Source organism: Mytilus californianus, unplaced genomic scaffold (genome assembly GCF_021869535.1).
Source record: "Mytilus californianus isolate M0D057914Y unplaced genomic scaffold, xbMytCali1.0.p SCAF_18, whole genome shotgun sequence".
NCBI classification, from domain to species: Eukaryota; Metazoa; Mollusca; class Bivalvia; order Mytilida; family Mytilidae; genus Mytilus; species Mytilus californianus.
The window spans coordinates 4,881,520-4,901,057 of NW_026262666.1; the positions used below are offsets into that span (position 1 = coordinate 4,881,520).

General features: G+C 31.8%; 1 protein-coding gene across 1 annotated transcript in view; it reads left to right on the forward strand.

Moving 5' to 3' along the window:
• Positions 1-13,574, forward strand: part of LOC127726788 (uncharacterized) — an 85,925-nt gene extending 72,351 nt beyond the window's left edge. The window contains exons 18-19 of the mRNA XM_052234243.1: positions 11,406-12,689; positions 13,083-13,574. Coding sequence (XP_052090203.1) covers positions 11,406-12,689; positions 13,083-13,574 — 1,776 coding nt within the window. The remainder of the gene's footprint in view (positions 1-11,405; positions 12,690-13,082) is intronic.
• The last annotated feature ends 5,964 nt before the right edge of the window (positions 13,575-19,538 follow it).

Genomic DNA, 19,538 nt, shown 5'->3' on the forward strand with positions numbered 1-19,538 from the left:
TGCTTTGTTGGTTTGTTTTCTACTTGTGGGTTTAAATGTCCCTCTGGTTTCTATTTTAAGGATACATAGACTGGAAAATATAATTGCCCTACTGCAGTAGATGAACCTGGGCTAGGCATAGAAATACCAATAGTTTTTGGTTCGTGTTGCTCAGTATTTATTTCTCTTTTTTCTGTATTGTATGCTATTGTTTTTTCTGTTGGTCTTTTCCTTTTTTAGCCAACTAAAAATCAACTTTTTATTAGTGGATAATATTTAAGTCATATCAAGACATGAACATGTTAATGCGATATGAATTGGTTCTGCTTTGTGTAAGACTGACACTTTGGGCCCAATTTTATACATGCTAAAGTTCATAAGGTAATAGGCTGCAGAAAGACATTCTATATAGATATATTATTATTGAATAAGATCGAACCTACAACCTCCATCGCAAAAGGCGAGTATTCTATTACATGACCACTGGTGTACTTCTAGTGAATTTAATTACAAGTGAAATAGGCTAAGCACAAGGCCATTTAATCTTAAGACAAACAGAAATTAATAAGACAAAAAGTCACTAATTCCGGACACAAAGGTTATAGTACCAATTGTCAAGATTCAGCCTTGAAAATTTTTTTTCTTCATTTATAAATGATTTATTCTTAAAAAAATTATGATTTTTTTTATTTATTCTATAGATGATTTCGAAACTTTGGAAGCAAAATTTATAATGAAAATTAGAAATTAAGAAAAAAATTGTCAATCTAAGAATATATTAATTATTATATCCTTATACATCAAGAAACCTTAGCTTAAAAATCAAATTACAGGCGTCTCATTTGCGTTAACCTTACCTCTGGCTGACAGATGTGATAGGTTGATTACTATAACAACATGTCCAAATTGAATATTGATACAAATAAAAAAAGAGAACTGCTTTTTGCAGATTTCGTCAAAGAATAAATAACTTCCGTACTATTCAATTGTGCGATAAGGGTCTTGTAGATGCATTAAAATGGTACATTAGAAGGACCTTTACTCTCGTGACTTCTGTATTTTTCTCTTCACTTAATATCTTATAGAAATTAAGCATTGTCTATCAATGTTTCCGTGTACTATTTAAAACAATATCAGAAATAATAACGTATGACTGTCTATTTATACTTGAACGAAACACTTTTATGGTAACCAATATTTGACAAGGAAAAAACTGATTTTGTAACGTCAAGCAACCAGTATTTATCATCATGTGCCCATGTAGAATTTCGATCAATTTAAGAAATGAGAATATTTAAAATGTAAAAAAACGATGATTTTGGTACGATTGCTATACATGTTCACCTGAGACCAAATGACGTAGACATCATGATATAAACCCACGTTAACGCTGTGTGCACATATTTTGTTTGCTTGCTCCAATTTACACTTTTTTCTAGCAAGCTTTCGTTTACTATAATTACGTGAACACCCTCAAAATGGAAACTTTTAATGACCACCAGAGTACTGTATGTGAACAGTAATCCATGTAGTAATGTCGGAATAAACGAGGTCTAATATTACACATACAGTTGCATAAAAGTTCAAACTTAGATCCACATTATAAAAGTTATATATTACTTAAAACACAACTAATGTTTCAGAGTTTATGAACTACGCAAAAATTAAAGGTCCTTAGAATAGAATATGTCTCTTCCTCCCTAGAAACATAATTCAATAAGATATGATGTATAGTTCGACTAAGTAACACATTTTTACAAACGAGATAACAAGATGGCGAGTCAAACGCGGAAACCACTATATAGGTATAAATCCTTGTTTTGGGGATCTAAAAGATTTGTAATGCACTGTCATAAACTGTCAACATTAGCACAGACAACGGAATATTCCCCAAATTATTATCTTCAGTATCAATCTCCGATAGGTTCCTTTGATGGTTAATTGGAGAGGAAAAGTGACAAAAAAGGTGCATCAGTTCAAAGATCAATTTTGTTTACTTCATTCGCTGTGTTAATAAGATGCATCAATAGTAACTTGTGAGGGACCAATGGCCCCTGAAGGTATTGAATGGTGAATATATTGTTTGTTTACTCCGTCGTCATAAACTTTACGGGTTTCATATGGTCTATCTTCCTGACCAAAAGTGCGCGCTTGAGGCAGATGCACTTGCCTGATGTTAAAAGTCTCTCTGATGGATAAATTGCCATCAGTAATTTCATTTACCGGTTCAACGTCGCTTAGAAAAGACCCTTTCCTGTCTTTTCTTGACGCCCATTATCATTGAAAATGTTTTCAACGCATCATGGACCACTGTTTACGATACTTACTAGTACAATCACAAAATAGTCATCAGGTGGTGGTGTGACCTTCTATAAACATACATGAATTAAAAACATGTGTATTCAAAAGAGCTTCTAACAGAGACTGAACTCTTCCTCCTTTAAGTTGTGAAGGAATTAATTTTCCGTTTATACAAACGGTCAAGCACACCAAGTCTACCACTGCGCTCAATGCATTTAGAAACTTCAGTCCGATGATTGTATCGATCATTTTTAAATACACACACATATAAATGCACAGTGTGGTGTCCTATAGAAATTACAGTGTTTGTGACAAAGTTGCCAGTAACTGGTTGATGTCCAATTCCCATGAAGAGTACATGTTTACAGTTTTCTGGAAAGATTAAAATCCATGATCTGCTTAGTACAGTTGTAGAAGCAGTGTCGATTGTAGTTTTGGCGGATATATAATTTACAACTGAAAATATCAATAAACTTATACTTACAGCCTTAATAACGAGCTCATTTAGGCTCTCTTCCTCGAGGGTCGGTGGCCTGATCCTGTCTTGTTTGAATATTGGTCTTTTGATGTATTTGAAGACAAGGTCCTCTGAGAAGATGGTGATATGGCCATTTTTACTGGGATGTTGTGCTATTCTTCATACGATTTTGGACTTCTTTATGGTGACGGGAAACGTGAACTATTAGAACTCGAGAATTTTGATTGTGACATTGGTGGGGTTGGTGGTCTGACATTGTAGCTCTGAAGGCGTCTGGAGTTTTCATATTTTTGGTGTACCTCTGGAGCAAGTGACGTGTTACTCCTTCCATCTTTTAATAACTAACCAACTAGAGACACCAAGTTTTCAATATCAGTATTTAAAGAGCTATCTACTTTTTCAAACCTCTGATTGTTTTGCAAGGCCGAGGGCCTCTGCGAAGAATGATCAGAATTACCAATATCAGAAAAGGTAACTTGTCGTTGTGCATACAACTGATAAAAGACTTCTTGTCTGCATAAATAGCTTTCTAGTCAGCTAAGACTTTCTCATATTCTTTATTTCCAATGACTTAATCATATGAAACAAATGATAAATAGATAAGGCATGGCTTAAAAAAATAAATTAAAAGAAAATGACATACTGCATGTGTGTAAAATTGGATACATATAGCTGTCAATTTAAATGACAATAAACTATTCATCAAGAGGTACAAAAAGAACTTGCTGATGCATGATTTTAAAGAAAAAAATAATAAATATATCAATTCTCTATAAGGACCATACTATTTGAATAGGAGCTTGGAAATGCGTGTTCTTAGAATTCAGTCATACTTTGTCAAATTATTCATCTCATCATAAAACATAACTGGAAGAAAAAAAAATTTGGAAAAACTTTGTGCGTTACCATGGTTACCGGAACAAATCAATTTTAGCTCTGTTGTATGCCTTTTTTAATTGAAATAGACCATTATCCAGTCTCAAATAAAACAAGGAAATGTATTCTCATTCATGCATTATATACTTTATTGGTAGAATTTTTACTACATCCCATTCATTCTCAAGAAAAAAATTGCACGAACATGTGCTTATTTCAGAAAATCTACAATTTGAGAATTTCGCAATTTTTGTATAATTTAATCTAACTTTACTAAAAGTTGTCAACACAAATTGGAAGTGATATTTTGTTCACTAAGTAGGTATATCATGAATAAATTAAGAAACAAATATAAAAAGTGGGTCTCGATGGATGACCCATTAAAAATCATGCTTAAAATACCATGAATTGGTATTTGGTCAAATTAAGCCAATACAACCAAGATCTTTATTTTTATTTTCATTTTATAAATTTCTCATACAAACGATCAGTAGTTATATGAAAATAAAATCGAAATGAAAGGAATGCCTTTTTTTTTGTCACTAGCAACAAATTGTTACCATCAGACCATAGTAACATATATATTAATGAAGAACTACAAAAATGCATGAAGATCTTTAAAGAAACTGAGTTTAACTACTTTTTCGTGGGATATGGTTGCTAATCTATATTTTGATAGTTTTTTTTTTGTGTAGTGCCTACCATTGAGTATTACTTGTTTTTAAATGACTAATTTGCTAATGTTTTTTTAAAGAAAAAAATATGGTGACTGTATAAACAGAAATGATATACAATCACTTACCATATGATGCCTTCAACAGTATGATTATTTGATTTCATTTGCAAAAAGTAAACATTGTCCAATTCACAAATTTCGTCCAATTTTTTATACATGTATATTCTGCGAAGATTTTAGTTTTGCAATTAGAGATCAGAGACTTAGATGATACCTTTCATGGTTTTACCTGATACGATTTTGATGCTCACCAGAATCAATGGCCATTCACTGATGTTTTGGGATTTGCATATCATGGATGATAATCCCCGTGTGAATTTATTTATACTCATACAACATGATAGAAATGCTTGGCAACCTCATATTTCTAACTGCCTTTTTACATTATATACATACACTTTGTATGAAACATTGTACAGTTATTCTATATTATATTCTTGTCTGTTTCTGTTCGTTTCTATGTCCTAGATCAACAACGTTTGAATTATATAGCAATACGAAGATAAATTACGATTGCCAATTAGACAAATCAACATCCAAGACCAAATGTCGTTGATGTAAGCAATTTAAGATTACCCTATGATCTTCAACATGGAGCATACATATTCAGGTTTCTTTCTTTTTCTTACATTAATGATATTATTCCTTTAATTATCTTTGGAAGTTACATTATACTTCCTGTATAAAAAAAATTGTAAAGAAGACCAAGTTCAGCCAAAACTGACAGCTTTACTCAATCTTTTTAAAGTGCAAAGTAAATCATTGACGAATAACAGATAAGATAATACATAGCATTGAATGTTAGTTAAATGAGGTTATTTAGGAAGTTGCTGCAAATTTTAATTTTCAGTTCGTGTTTGCTGTCTTCTTCTTCAGCAGATTTTGAATCCCCAGGTTTAGAATTCCCGTCTTTCATAGCAAGTCTTGAAAAATACGAGGAAATTTGTTGACCAGTCAAATATTCATTCCTTTTGAATAGATACTGATCTTCTCCCTTCATATTTCTCATTTCCTCTGCAGCTCAAAAAGGATCTACCTGACTGCCAGTTCTTTTCCCTGCGTAGAACCTGTCGTGTATATATTTCCTCTGAGCCTCACTGAAAATTACTCTTTTTTTCTTGGTTTTCAGTGCCCATCACTGAGGGTGGTAAAAGGTTATTTTCGTGCTACGTTTTCGGCCTTTTTATTCCACGTGTTTTCGGGTTTTGAAATTTTATTTCACGTTTTCTCGTGATTGGTTCGATGTGCGTGCTTCGTGTTTTCCCTTATTTATTCCCCGTGTTTCGTGTCGGTACGCTTAATTTCTCATGCTTGACCTTCTCAATAGCAGACCCGATTGTCTTTCATTCACGCTTGGTTTTCTTTCTAGAAGTAGTAGATGCATAAGGGTCTCCTCAAAATTTGATTGAATTTGAGGATTATTGTTACCTTGTAAGGCTTTCAATTGGCTGTGATCAAGTTTTGTGCTGGCTTTTACTTAGTACAAGGTCCCCTCGGGCATATTTCGGCCAACTATTAGTGCACAAATATAATACCCAAAGATGTGCAATCAAATGATTAGTGGTTTCTTCCGAATATGCGAAGGTATCGTTCTACTTTTTCAATTCTATTGTATATGTATGGTAAGTAATAAATTCCATCAAATAACTATGAATAATATTTTATTTCAAATCAAATGCAACTAGCTGACGTTAAAAGGTGACCTTAGGGTCTTTATGTTCAATTATAATGACTGCATGATCTCCAAGAACGGCTGAGTAAAAACTTCTTGTACTTTTTTCCTTAATATTTACGATTTTATTTCTCGTGCTTCATTTTTCCCGATCTACATTTTACGTGCAACGTTTTTGCGATTTTAATTTCACGTTTTTCCGTATTCAGACCACCCCATCCCCTTCCCCTTTACCATCCTCATCCCTGATGCAGCCCACTTTCTCCTTTTATCGAGTCTGATGGTATCGTCACTGACTGGGTGTTAATGAAAAGGCTATTCACTTTTTTGTGCCATACATAATCTAAGCCTTGTCATGCACAGACATGACTTGTTCATAGTTAGTCTCCCAGCAGAAGGTGGCTTTCCAAAGTCTCATTTGAGCATAAGGATTTTACACAGCCATCTTTTGGGCAATCAAATGGCAACTTCCTTCTTTTTGGTTTTGAGTGAGTTCTTCATCTTTAAAAAAAATATCAAATTGTCAAACATATTATTCAAGCATTGACTGCAAGGCAATTAATTTCAATGAGGGGTATCACATGCTGAGCAGGAAATACCTACCCTTCTAGGAGCATTATCACTGCAGATTTTTTATGTTTACATTGTCAAAGCTTTAGTTTCATTGCTGTGTATATGTGTGCATGTCTTTATGTGTTCCTATGTGCTTGTATCTGTCTTTTTCTTTAGGTTGTTTAAGTCTTGAACATTTTGAAAGCTGACTCAAAGTAGTTTGAGCAGCTTTGTCTCCTTGAAGCATAAACCTTTATGAAAAACATTAACAAGTCATCCGTGAACTGACCAACTATCTTTCCTCTATGCTTAGTTCTTAGCTCACCTGACGTCTAGGGTCATGTTACAAATTTCATAAAGCAGGTGCATGCCCTGACGTTTGAATTTCAATCATGACATCTATTATAAATTTAGCCGATGACATTCAGCATAATAACCACAATATTAGGGCAATGTTAATCTCATCCAGTAGGAAATATTTTCCTTGTCTGATTTAATATTTTCCTAACATACTGCCAGCTGACTGCAACATTATTATTTAGTGTTCCTTACCTTCAGTATTCAAAGATCTGCTGACTGTTTTCTCATTTGTACAGTTCATTTTCAAAAGAAGTTCAGTTGCCTTTTGTGGAAACCCAAGTGATTTCCATGGAATAACTTGATAAAAATAAAATATTTTTTTTCTACAAATAGGAACAAAATAAACATGTACCTTAGATATGAAACACTTAATAAAGTCATTAGGTCATTCATGCATAAAATATTGGTCACACTTATAGCTATCATTTTCATGACTTGTAATGGCTTAGTAAAGGACAGATGGATAGACAAGCAAAACCTAACAATATATTGCTTCCAAAGCTTGAATTGTTTCAAGGTTAAATGGATCAAATCCTTGGGCTGAGATATAAATACTTCTGAAAACATCTACTGATAAGGCATGATATATCATGTCCTTAAGGCCATACTTTGACCTATAATTGTTAACTTTTTATACATTGTGACTTGGATGGAGGGTTGTCTCATTGGTAATCATACCACATCTTCTTATTTATACTGGTATATGAGAAAGTATGTTTTATGTAATTCACCAAACCTTAACCTTTTCCTATTGTATAAGCTTTCCATACTCTCAATCCATCAGACTCAAACTGGAAGGTATGAAGTTGGGTAATTCCTGGAATTGATTTAGTATTGTTCTTTTCACCATCAATAACAGTTACTGTGTCCACGACTTTTACTATAAATTGCCCATTTTGTCTTGCAACTATGGTCTAAAAAATATACAGTGTTAATACATGTATTATAATGTATATGTCTGAAAACACATTTATATTTGACACAAACAATTTCTATGTGCATGCATTGTCCCTTTACATGTACATGTATATTCACAACATTCAAATATTTGAATGCATTTAACCATTATGTAGTATGCGTGGTGTCTGTGTCTAATCCAAAAATATTGTCATCTGATTACAAAAGAAAAAAGTAGACTTGCACAAATTTTGACTCAACAAATGTATTTTAAAATACATGTATTGCACAAACAACAAACATCCTTCCCTGGGTAGAAGATGTTTCTTCTAGTTCTCCTGTTGTACACATTGTTCACAATAAACAGAAAACAGCTTACGGTATGCACAGTAAAGGGAAGTAAAGTATTAAACAGGTTTCCATACTTTGATAACATTCATATAAAACAGTGAACTTTGAATACAACTTATGGCTTGCATTGACAGTCATGTTTTTTTCAAGAAACCAGAAGTCTTTTTACATTTGTTTATTTTTAAAGTATTTTGATTATTCACAATTAATGTATCTGTTTTAGTACTATATTTATCTTTTTTTCTTCATGTCAAGGAAAAACATTACTGGATCCCCCTTTCTTTTTCCCAGACTACAATTTTTTTTCCTTCAAATATAGGGCACAGAAAAAAAACAATTCAGGGGAAATGGAGTCCTACTGCAACCCTCCCTCTTCTTATGAAATAAAAAAAAATAGCCCCTAATACAAAAATTAAAGGAATTGTAAAATTTTTAAATTTTAAATTTTAACTATAAATTAATATGTTCTTGAAATGAAGTATAGGTTATAAAAGTACTTACGTGCACCAATAGGCACTATAAGGCCATTTGTATGAAGAATTTTACACATCATATCCTTCGTAATTTTTCTATCTCCTTTTGCTAAACCTTTGTTTGCTGATGTTACCGCTCCTCCTAAGGCTAATAACTATCACTTCCGAAATTTATAAAATGTTCACAGACATAATGAATTATTAATGATGCTTTAAAAAGTAGTGTTCCAGATTTTGTCTGCCAGACACTTACACTACTTTTTAATTTTTACACTGACGTGCTCTGCAAGGGGAAATAACTCTTGTTTAAAATGATGAAAAATGGGGGAGTTAAATATGATAATGTTTCTAAATAAGCATAGACCCCATCAAATTTTGTTTTGAAATATATAGTTTTATATTTTTTCTTTCAAATGGGTAGAAAAATTAATTCATCTGAATTTGATAAAATTATGTTCTTTTTTTTTTCTTTTTTTTTTTGGTTCAAAAATTAGTGAGCTGGACCGAATCTAGGTCATTTTACTATGTTTATCTACATAAAGTTTTCCACCTAATTTAATAATTATTTGGATATCACTCTGTTGTATGGGAGCAGTAATGGAGATCTATTTTGCAGAAAAAGCTTCATAATACGTTTTCATATATTTTTGCTATATTTTCAAAAGAAATGTGTGGAAAAATTTACATGTCGTTTCCATGGTAACCAAAGCATTTAAATAAAATCAAAGTTATGTTTTTCAATATATATTAGGAGGTCCTTCAATATCTATATTTTAAAAAATCTGTAACCAAGTATTTCCAGTTAATTTTGTTTTCTTCAAATAATTGGTTTTAAAAACAATATCTTCTCATTAAAAAAACAAGATTATGTGGCATGATTGTTAATTAGACAACTATCCACTATAAACCAAATATCGTTGAATTCAGCAATTTAAGGTCACCGTACGGCCTTCAATAATTATATTAGTCAATTTGTTGAACAAAATAATTTTCATTTTTGGAAAACAAGTCTGTTACCATCTATATATAGCTATGAGAAACATACATAAATATATGAAAACATATTTCGCAGAAAGTAGTGTAATTAATCAAACCTTGTAGGTAGTAACAGCAAGGTAATCAGAGTTGTTTATCTATAATTGGCTAAGTGAAAAGAAAAGTAACTAGTATAAAAACATTCTGTTTTCTATAATACAGTCGTGATAATAAGATAAAACACATAGTTTTCTCCATTGAACCACAAAGTATTACATTCCTTTTCATATTCTATTAAAGATATAGATCGATTATGATTTGCTATTTTACAATCCTAGACGGCGGAAGACCCTAAATTTACATTAATTTGTTTTAAAAAAATTAGTCTAGTTCTCCAATAACAGTGTGCATAACCTAAAGTTGATAAACAGTACTTAATTTATATAACCATCTTGGTCAAAATCATACTCGGTATTTGTAAGACTGCTGCCACTGTGTCTAAGTCACCGACCGTTCATATTTTTTGGTTGGGCATGTTTTATTTTGTCTTTTATATAAAACATTTTTTTCTTTCATTTTTTTTTTTCGCGAAACGTATTTTTTTGTTTTCATTCAAAGTATCTAATGTGTTAACCATTTCCCCACCTTACAAGGAAAACGTGCATTTTCCATTTCGCTTCGGAAATCTTTTTTTCAATTTTTTCAATTATGTTTAAATAATTTAATATTCTTCACAGATGAAAATTGCGTTCAATGTTAAACGATTTATAGATTAATCATTTATTCCGCTTTAGTGCAATAACTTTTAACCAATAATTTTCACACCAAGAATTATGAAGTCAACCAAACCAGAACGATAAATACATCAGAATAGATACTGAATATTAGGTTCTTTTTTCTCTGGTAGTAAGACTTATCATATCATGTTATAAAGGTAGTCATCTGATATACTTATCTATTTTAAAAACAAAATATTCGAAAATGAAAACATACCACATAAGAAAGGGTGTTTAATATACACAGAATACATGAAACCGCACAACAATAATGGAAAGTTAAAAACTAAAAGTTAAAAAAAAGATTGATTCTTTTTTATTTTACCTGTTGTCTTAATTAAGATTTTTCAGAATATTAATTACGAATAGAAAGAAATGGAGAGACACTTTTACATTTTAATGAGAAAACTCTAAAAAGAAATGTCTTCTGAAAAACACTTATGCATAAGCAAAGCTTGCGTACTTAAGTTTATTTTATAATAAAAAGTATCTCACAAATTATGAAATTAAAAGTACCTTTACATAAAAGATGTAAAAACAAATATTTAAAAGTATAATATTTAAGCATAACATGCATACACAAATTGTTATTCTAATTAGAAATTATATTAATGTTTCCCATAAAACAGCGTTTATTTTTAAAATTTGTTTTTGACAACGAAGTGAATTCACACATTATCGAACCGGTCATTAAAAAATTCGTTTCATTTAGTTTGAAAACAAATCCGAAATAAGACGCTTAAGTTAAAATTCATACAGTATCAACAGCCAAGTATTTGAGACATCGATACCAATATCAAGAAACAGTTTGTGTTTGATTTTTTGTTACAAAAAATGTTGTCAAAACTTCTTGGAATTTTATAACACATGCACAGGAGCTTATTCTTTTTCCTTTCTGATTTGAAAGTATACTTTCTTTATATTGCAGTATTATCTAAACTATGACTGAATTAATCAAATATTGTGGAAATTATTGCAGGATGTGTTTGAAGGTAAGGTTGGTGGAACAGTTGATAGTCATACAAATACTGTAATTGAAACTTGGAATGAAAAAATTGCGTGTCAGAATAATCATGAAAAGATCGATAAACTATTATTGGACAACAAGGCAGACAATAATCCGTGCAGAGATAATGAAGTATCTCCTTTGAATGTTGCTTGTTTCTTGAATCGTATAGAGATAGTAAAGACGTTATTGGACACCAAGGTAGACATCAATAAGTGTGATGTTAACGGGGGATCTCCTTTATATTTTGCTTGTCAGAATAATCATAAAGAGGTAGTCAAACTATTACTAGATAACAAGGCAGACATCAATAAATGTGCAACTAATGGAGCATCACCTTTGAATGTTGCTTGTTTTTATAATCATATAGAGACAATAAAGATATTACTTGACAACAAGGCAGACATTAATAAGTTTGATGATAATGGAGCAACTGCTTTGAATATTGCATGTCAGAACAATCATAAAGAGTTAGTCAAACTATTACTCGACAACAAGGCAGACATTAATGCAAATAATGATGACGGGGGTCCTTTGTATATTGCTTGTCAGAACAATCATATAAAGTTAGTTAAGTTGTTACTGGACAACAAGGCAGACATCAATAAGTGTAGAGCTAATGGAGCATCTCCTTTGAATGTTGCTTGTCAGAATAATCATATAGAGACAGTAAAGATATTACTGGACAACAAGGCAGACATTAATATGATTGATGGTAATGGAGCAACTGCTTTGTATATGGCATGTCAGAATAATCACAAAGAGGTAGTCAAACTATTACTCGACAACAAAGCAGACATTAATATTTGTGGTGGAAACGGAGGTCCTTTGTATATTGCTTGTCAGAACAATCATATAGAGTTAGTTAAGGTTTTACTGGACAAAAAGGCAGACATCAATAAATGTAGAGCTAATGGGGCATCTCCTTTGCATATTGCTTGTCAGAATAATCATATAGAGACAGTAAAGATATTACTGAAGAACAAGGCAGACATTAATATGATTGAGGGTAATGGAGCAACTGCTTTGTATATGGCATGTCAGAATAATCACAAAGAGGTAGTCAAACTATTACTCGACAACAAGGTAGACATTAATAAGTGTGTTGATAGCTGGGGATCTCTTCTATATTTTGCTTGTCAATATAATCACAAAGAGGTAGTCAAACTATTACTGGATAACAAGGCAGACATCAATAAATGTGCAACTAATGGAGCATCTCCTTTGAATGTTGCTTGTTTTTGTAATCATATAGAGGTAGTCAAACTATTACTGGACAACAAGGCAGACATTAATATGATTGATGGTAATGGAGCAAATGCTTTGTGTATGGCATGTCAGAATAATCATAAAGAGGTAGTCAAACTATTACTCGACAACAAGGCAGATATTAATAAATATGATGGTAATGGAGTAACTGCTTTGTATATGGCATGTCAGAATAATCATAAAGAGTTAGTCAAACTATTACTCGACAACAAGACAGACATTAATGCATGTGATGATGACGGGGGTCCTTTGTATATTGCTTGTCAGAACAATCATATAGAGTTAGTTAAGTTGTTACTGGCCAACAAGGCAGACATCAATAAGTGTAGAGCTAATGGAGCATCTCCTTTGAATGTTGCTTGTCAGAATAATCATATAGAGACAGTAAAGATATTACTGGACAACAAGGCAGACATTAATATGATTGATGGTAATGGAGCAACTGCTTTGTATATGGCATGTCAAAATAATCACAAAGAGGTAGTCAAACTATTACTCGACAACAAAGCAGACATTAATATTTGTGGTGGAAACGGAGGTCCTTTGTATATTGCTTGTCAGAACAATCATTTAGAGGTAGTTAAGGTTTTACTGGACAATAATGCAGACATCAATAAATGTAGAGCTAATGGGACATCTCCTCTGCATATTGCTTGTCAGAATAATCATAAAGAGACAGTAAAGATATTACTTGACAACAAGGCAGACATTAATAAGTTTGATGATAATGGAGCAACTGCTTTGTATATGGCATGTCAGAATAATCATGAAGAGGTAGTCAAACTATTACTCGACAACAAGGCAGACATAAATGGGTGTGAAGATGACGGGGATCCTTTGTATATTGCTTGTCAGAACAATCATATAGAATAAGTTAAGGTTTTACAGGACAATAATGCAGACATCAATAAGTGTAGAGCTAATGGGGCATCTCCTTTGAATGTTGCTTGTCAGAATAATCATATAGAGTTAGTCAAACTATTGCTGGACAACAAGGCAAACATCAATAAATGTGCAAAAAATTGAGCATCTCTTTTGAATGTTGCTTGTTTTTGTAATTATAAAGAGCTAGTAAAAGTGTTGTTGGACAACACGGAAGGCATTTATACAAGTGATGATAACTGAGGCACTCCTTTGTATACTGTTTGTCACAGAACATTCATATAAAGTTAGTTAAGGTATTACTGGACAACAATGACAATATTGTTATTTCTGAACAAAAAGACGTTGAAAGATGGCTATGTAATGACATTTTCGTATGCATATTGCTAGTCATCAAAATATACAGATTGTATAACAAAAAGGCATGCCTTAATTAGTGAACAGAAAAGGGAGCGTATATCGGTATGACATAGATAAGTTGATTTTGTTTCGTTTGTGCTTGGCTTATATATTGCTTTTCAGTTTCAGTTTGGTTCCTGGATTTGTCTCTTTCAAATCGATTTGAAAGTATTTACATCGGTGAACTACTGTCTCTTTAATTTCAGACAATAATTATATAATTGAAATAAGGAATAAGATTAGAAAAAGAAGTAGATCACAACACACATGCATATGTTGGTATGTGATCCATTGTGGTATCCAGAAGAAAAAAATATAGAAATATTCTATCTAAATGAAAGGTCATAGCAGTGATATTGTTCTACTTCATTCATTAAATACGATGGCACGGAACAGTTTCCCAGCATTGTATCAACTATATGCATACAGCGAATGATTATTGATTGATTTACAGGTAAATTGATTGTGTAAGAAAATAAATATGAAAATACTAAGACAGATTTCACTCCAGACACTATAATCACTGATATTTGATTGAAATACAAAGATACTGTATTGTTATATTGTTGTTCCATAGGTTACATTCCTATGATTAAATGTCGTTTTATCGTAGCATAGTGTATAAACCAATGAACAGAACTTGCAATTTTAGGTGTTACTTTTAGGCGATCCGTCGGTAGCCCTTAATTCTGCACCGCAACAGCAATCCGGCAGTCTTATATAATTAATATTCTGACTTCACGGAAGGACATGCAAGTCGACATTTTGTATGTTCACATCTACTTTAGTGAAATGGCTGCTCGAGGACGTACATTTTCAGTAAAATTGCAAGATATGTTTGTAAGATGTGAAATTGAAATACCATTATTTATGTTGTTGAATTATTCCGATTGTCCTAAATTTGAAAAAAAGCAATGATATTTGGTAAACCGTATTTGATACAAGGAAAAAACCCAAACTGTCGACTTTCCTACCGTCATTAAGCGAGTTTTTTGTGAGAATGTCAATATTAAATTATCGATTTACATTTGTTTAAAAATCAATGAAAAGAAAAAGCAATTGCAAAGCCATATAACCCTAGAATGACTAAGATGATAGATAAACAGTACTTTGCTTGATTTATAAACATATCAGTTACTTAATTGCATCGTAAACGTGTCAATTAAATGCCAGTTGAATGATGTCATAATCGTTTGGGACTTGAATGATTTTGATACGGTTTGGGCTTTAATGCAATATATTTTACCACAGGCGAGGGGCAAAACATCGACATAAAGGGTCAACCCGTTGTAAAATCAAAACAAATTCCAGTCCTAATGAATTATTTCTATTCTTATATAGCAAAGACGACAATTATTTTGAATCGAACTTATCTAGGTGAAGGTTTTTTCCGTAATTAAACACAATATTACTTTTGAAGTAAAAGACGAATAATCATTGACATACATAAGCGATTTACTATAACATATCAGTGTAACATATTTGTTTTGCGTTTATTATTTTGTACATAAAACTTGTCATTATATTTTTCTCGTTCGAATTGTTTTTCATCTGTCATTTCGGGGGTCTTTTATAGCTTACTGTACGGTTTGGGTTTGCTCATTGTTTTGGGCCATATGATGACCTATAGTTGTAAACTTTTATATCATTGAATCTCTGGTGAGGAGATATCTGATTGACCATCATACCACATCTTCTTATCTATATAACTAAACATGTTAGAATGAAGACAAACATTTGATATATGCTTGAATTTTAGCAGTGTGATTATTTGATTTATTAAAAACTCCAAACTTATTAACAAATCACAACACACCTTCGTAATTAATATAATATTACGGTTATGTTTATATATTTAACTCATTTATATCGTATTATTGTTTCTTAGTTATTGTATACCATCAGCCATTTAGGGTAAAAATCTGCATTTGAAACAAATTGATAATAGATTAAAACTTAATGTTTGACGATAGTATTTTACTATTATTTTCAAAGGACTAGGGGTTATAAGGGCCATTTTTGGCCCCATCCCCAAATTTAGTTTAATTTGTCATGTTGTAACTCTATACCAAAGACCTTCTGAAAATAGTTTTATTTTGGGTCTATCTCATATATCCTGTTGCCTAGCAACCAGTATAGTGAGGGGAATAAACTCATTAAAAATGCTAATTAAACAGCTTAAATCGATCTAAATTTAGAATCAAACCTGTTTTTATATGCTGTGAATTTTACATGTATACACTAATTGAATGTAACACAATGAAATGCACATTTCTTGGCAAAATCATTGTATTTTCTCCCCAGCAACAAATCTTTGTCCATAGCAACGGCAATTTGTTTTCTATTTTACAAGATTAAACTTTTAATATTTTGCAACAAAAAATTAAATCAAGATGCAAATTGTATAAAAGAAAAAACTCCAAAGAAAATCAATAAAAACCAATGTTGAAATATCAACAAAAAAACTACAGACAAACAAAAGTAAATATAAAAAAAAAGAAGATGTGGTATGATTGCCAATGAAACAACTCTCCACAAGAGACTTTAAATCTTTAAAAAAACGTGGTAATGAAATTCACTTCTAGAGTCCATCTATGGTGTAAAATATTGAATAACTGCCCTTACGGTGAAATTGCTGGTAATTACATTTTTTCATGAATCAATATGCGTACACCTTACATATTCTTTTAATCATATTAGATTAACAGATTTTGTCTCTAGTGCTAGATGGAGTCCTTTCAGTCCTTAATGCTTCCGCCGTGGGGTTTCACTTATTAGCGACGAAAGGAATAATTTAGCGACAAGAAGAAAATCTTATTATCAATTATAATTATCTAAAATGAAGAAATATAGAAACATGCATTAAAGGGTGTTTTTCTTTATATAAGTGTATCTTCATTATAGTACTTATGTAGATTCGGGAGGGTTGACACGTAAAAGGAAATGAACGTGAATGGAAGTGAGCATGATTTTTGGCGAATGGACCCGGATTCATTACGGTTTACCCTTGTCCATCCGTACATTTCGAATTGGTTTCAATTCTCTAACTTTACCTTGCCACAAACAAATGTCCTGAAACTTATACACAATCCTTTTTATCCCAAACACAGATCAATTTAGAATTAAGGTGGCGTTACTTTCACTGTTCTAGAGTAATGTCCCTTTATAAGTGGAAAAATCAGCATTTTTTCGGTTTCCGTTCACTTACATGACTTACTTTACTTTGCCTCAACCAAATGTTATGAAACTTGTACTCTTTATACTTTTTGCCACCAAAGACATATCTAATTCTACATGTTCTAATTAGGGTTGTATCATTTGAAAAAAAAATGTCATGTTTCTCACCAATAAGCATAGAATCTTTTAAATCTCTTTTCGGTATATTTTGTTTTATGGAATTAAACCCTCCTCCCCTCCTCCCTCTCCCTCTTTCATATATCATGGATCCAATCATTATACAAAAGAAGATTGTCCCATTTCTATTCTATTTCAGTTGAGATTAGAAGAAACATAAGAAATTATCAGATTTAGTTACATTGTATGTCTATCTAAAATTTCATATTTTCAAAGTTATCGTTGATTCCTTACAATATGTTGTTCATTACTTTTGGGTTTTTGAAAAGTTAAAACTAGGTATACTTGTGAAGAAAAAAAACAACAGAAATACATGTTGCTGATTCATAAGCGAAAAGTTAAATTCATAAATGCATAATAATGTATAAATTAAACTTTATCATACGAACATGTATCATCTTAAAGACACATTTCAGCTATTTATTGCTCTGCTTGGCTATGAAAAAATTTAAAATAAACTATCGCACCAACCTTGCACCAAAAAGATTTTTTATCTGAAGTTTGATATGTATTAACTTGTCAAAATGTGAACATTTCAAATTGGTGCAAGCATGGTGCGGTGGTCAAAATGTAAATAAACCTTCTCAATTTCTGTATTTTTGCCTTTTTTTTCGATTATGACGTCATTAAAAACTACCATTGTGACGTCATTAAGCATTTGTTTGTTAGATTAAATCAGTTTTTTTAAATCATTGACTCATATTCTATCAATTTTTGTAGAAAAATTATCTGAGTTTAAATTTTTATTATTTTGTAAATCTGGGGCCATTTTAGGCCATTATAGTCCCTACTCCTTTAGGCCATTTATTATGCAGCTCATTTTTTGAATGATAGAATTTTAACAAGCATGTGGTTAGTATTTGAATTGCCTGGCTTACATACCAGTCATAGTTATTGTATTTTTTACATTCTTGCCAAAAACAAGAAGATCAAAGAAGCCACATTAATTTCACATTCAGATATATTGATGATGGTTTTTCCATAAACAATCCACATTTTCCGATTGGGTTTCATTAATATATTCTTTAGAACTAGACATCAAAGAAACAACAGAAACGGCTTCCTCTGCCTCGTTTTTAGACTTATACCTCGAATTTTACATAAGAGGTCATCTCAGTGCCATAATCTATGACAAACAAGACGGTTCTTATTTTAAAATTATCAATGTCCCCCACCTCAATAGCAATATACCAACTTCACCTGCATATGGGATATCAATTTCCCAACTCATTCGGTATTCAAGAGCTTGTAGCTTCTACTCAGACTTTACAAAACGTCAACAATATCTGAGCAGAAAGTTGATGAACAAGAGTCATATAAAAGAACATGTATTCTTTGGAAGATACCAAGACCTTGTTTGAAAATTTGACTGGAGTAAATCAAAAAACTAATCTGCCAACTTATGTTTCAATATCTAAATGTAGAAAGAAAAAAAAAAGAAAACAAGAAGGAATAGTGGTGGTATAATTGTATTATACAGAAAAGCATTATCTAAAGGTATAACATATATAGAAAAAAGGAACCACATCTGAAAATAGACTTTGGTTAAAACTTGATAGAAAAAGTTTTGGTTTTGAAAAAGATTTATATTTATGTACAGTTTATATACATGTACCCTCATCATATTCAAACCATTATGAAAATGATTTCGCATCTTTAGAAAATGAAATAAGTATTTTTTGCAAATAGAGGGAAAATTCTCCTCATTGGTGATTTTAACTCCCGAACAAGTCTAAATCTTGATTACATCACAATTGATTCTATAGATTTAAATGATTTTTGTGAGGGAATTGAATTACCACAAAATTATCTTATAGATGAAGTCCTGTTTAGAATTATTCAAGACAAAAATTTTAATAACCATGGTAAAAATTTATTAGATATGAGTGTGCCTTCTAGACACAGAATACTAAATGCCAGGTATTTAGAAAAGAGGGACGAAAGATACCAGAGGGACAGTCAAACTCAAAGATCAAAAACAAACTGACAACGCCATGGCCAAAAATAAAAAAACAAACAGACAAATAATAGTACAGATGACACAACATAGAAAACCAAAGACTAAGCAACATAAACCCCACCAAAAACTGGGGGTGATCTCAGGTGCTCCGGAAGGGTAAGCAGATCCTGCTCCACATGTGGCACCCGTCGTGTTTAGGTGACTCATTAAGATTGTTGATTATGCCATAATAAGTGGAAGTC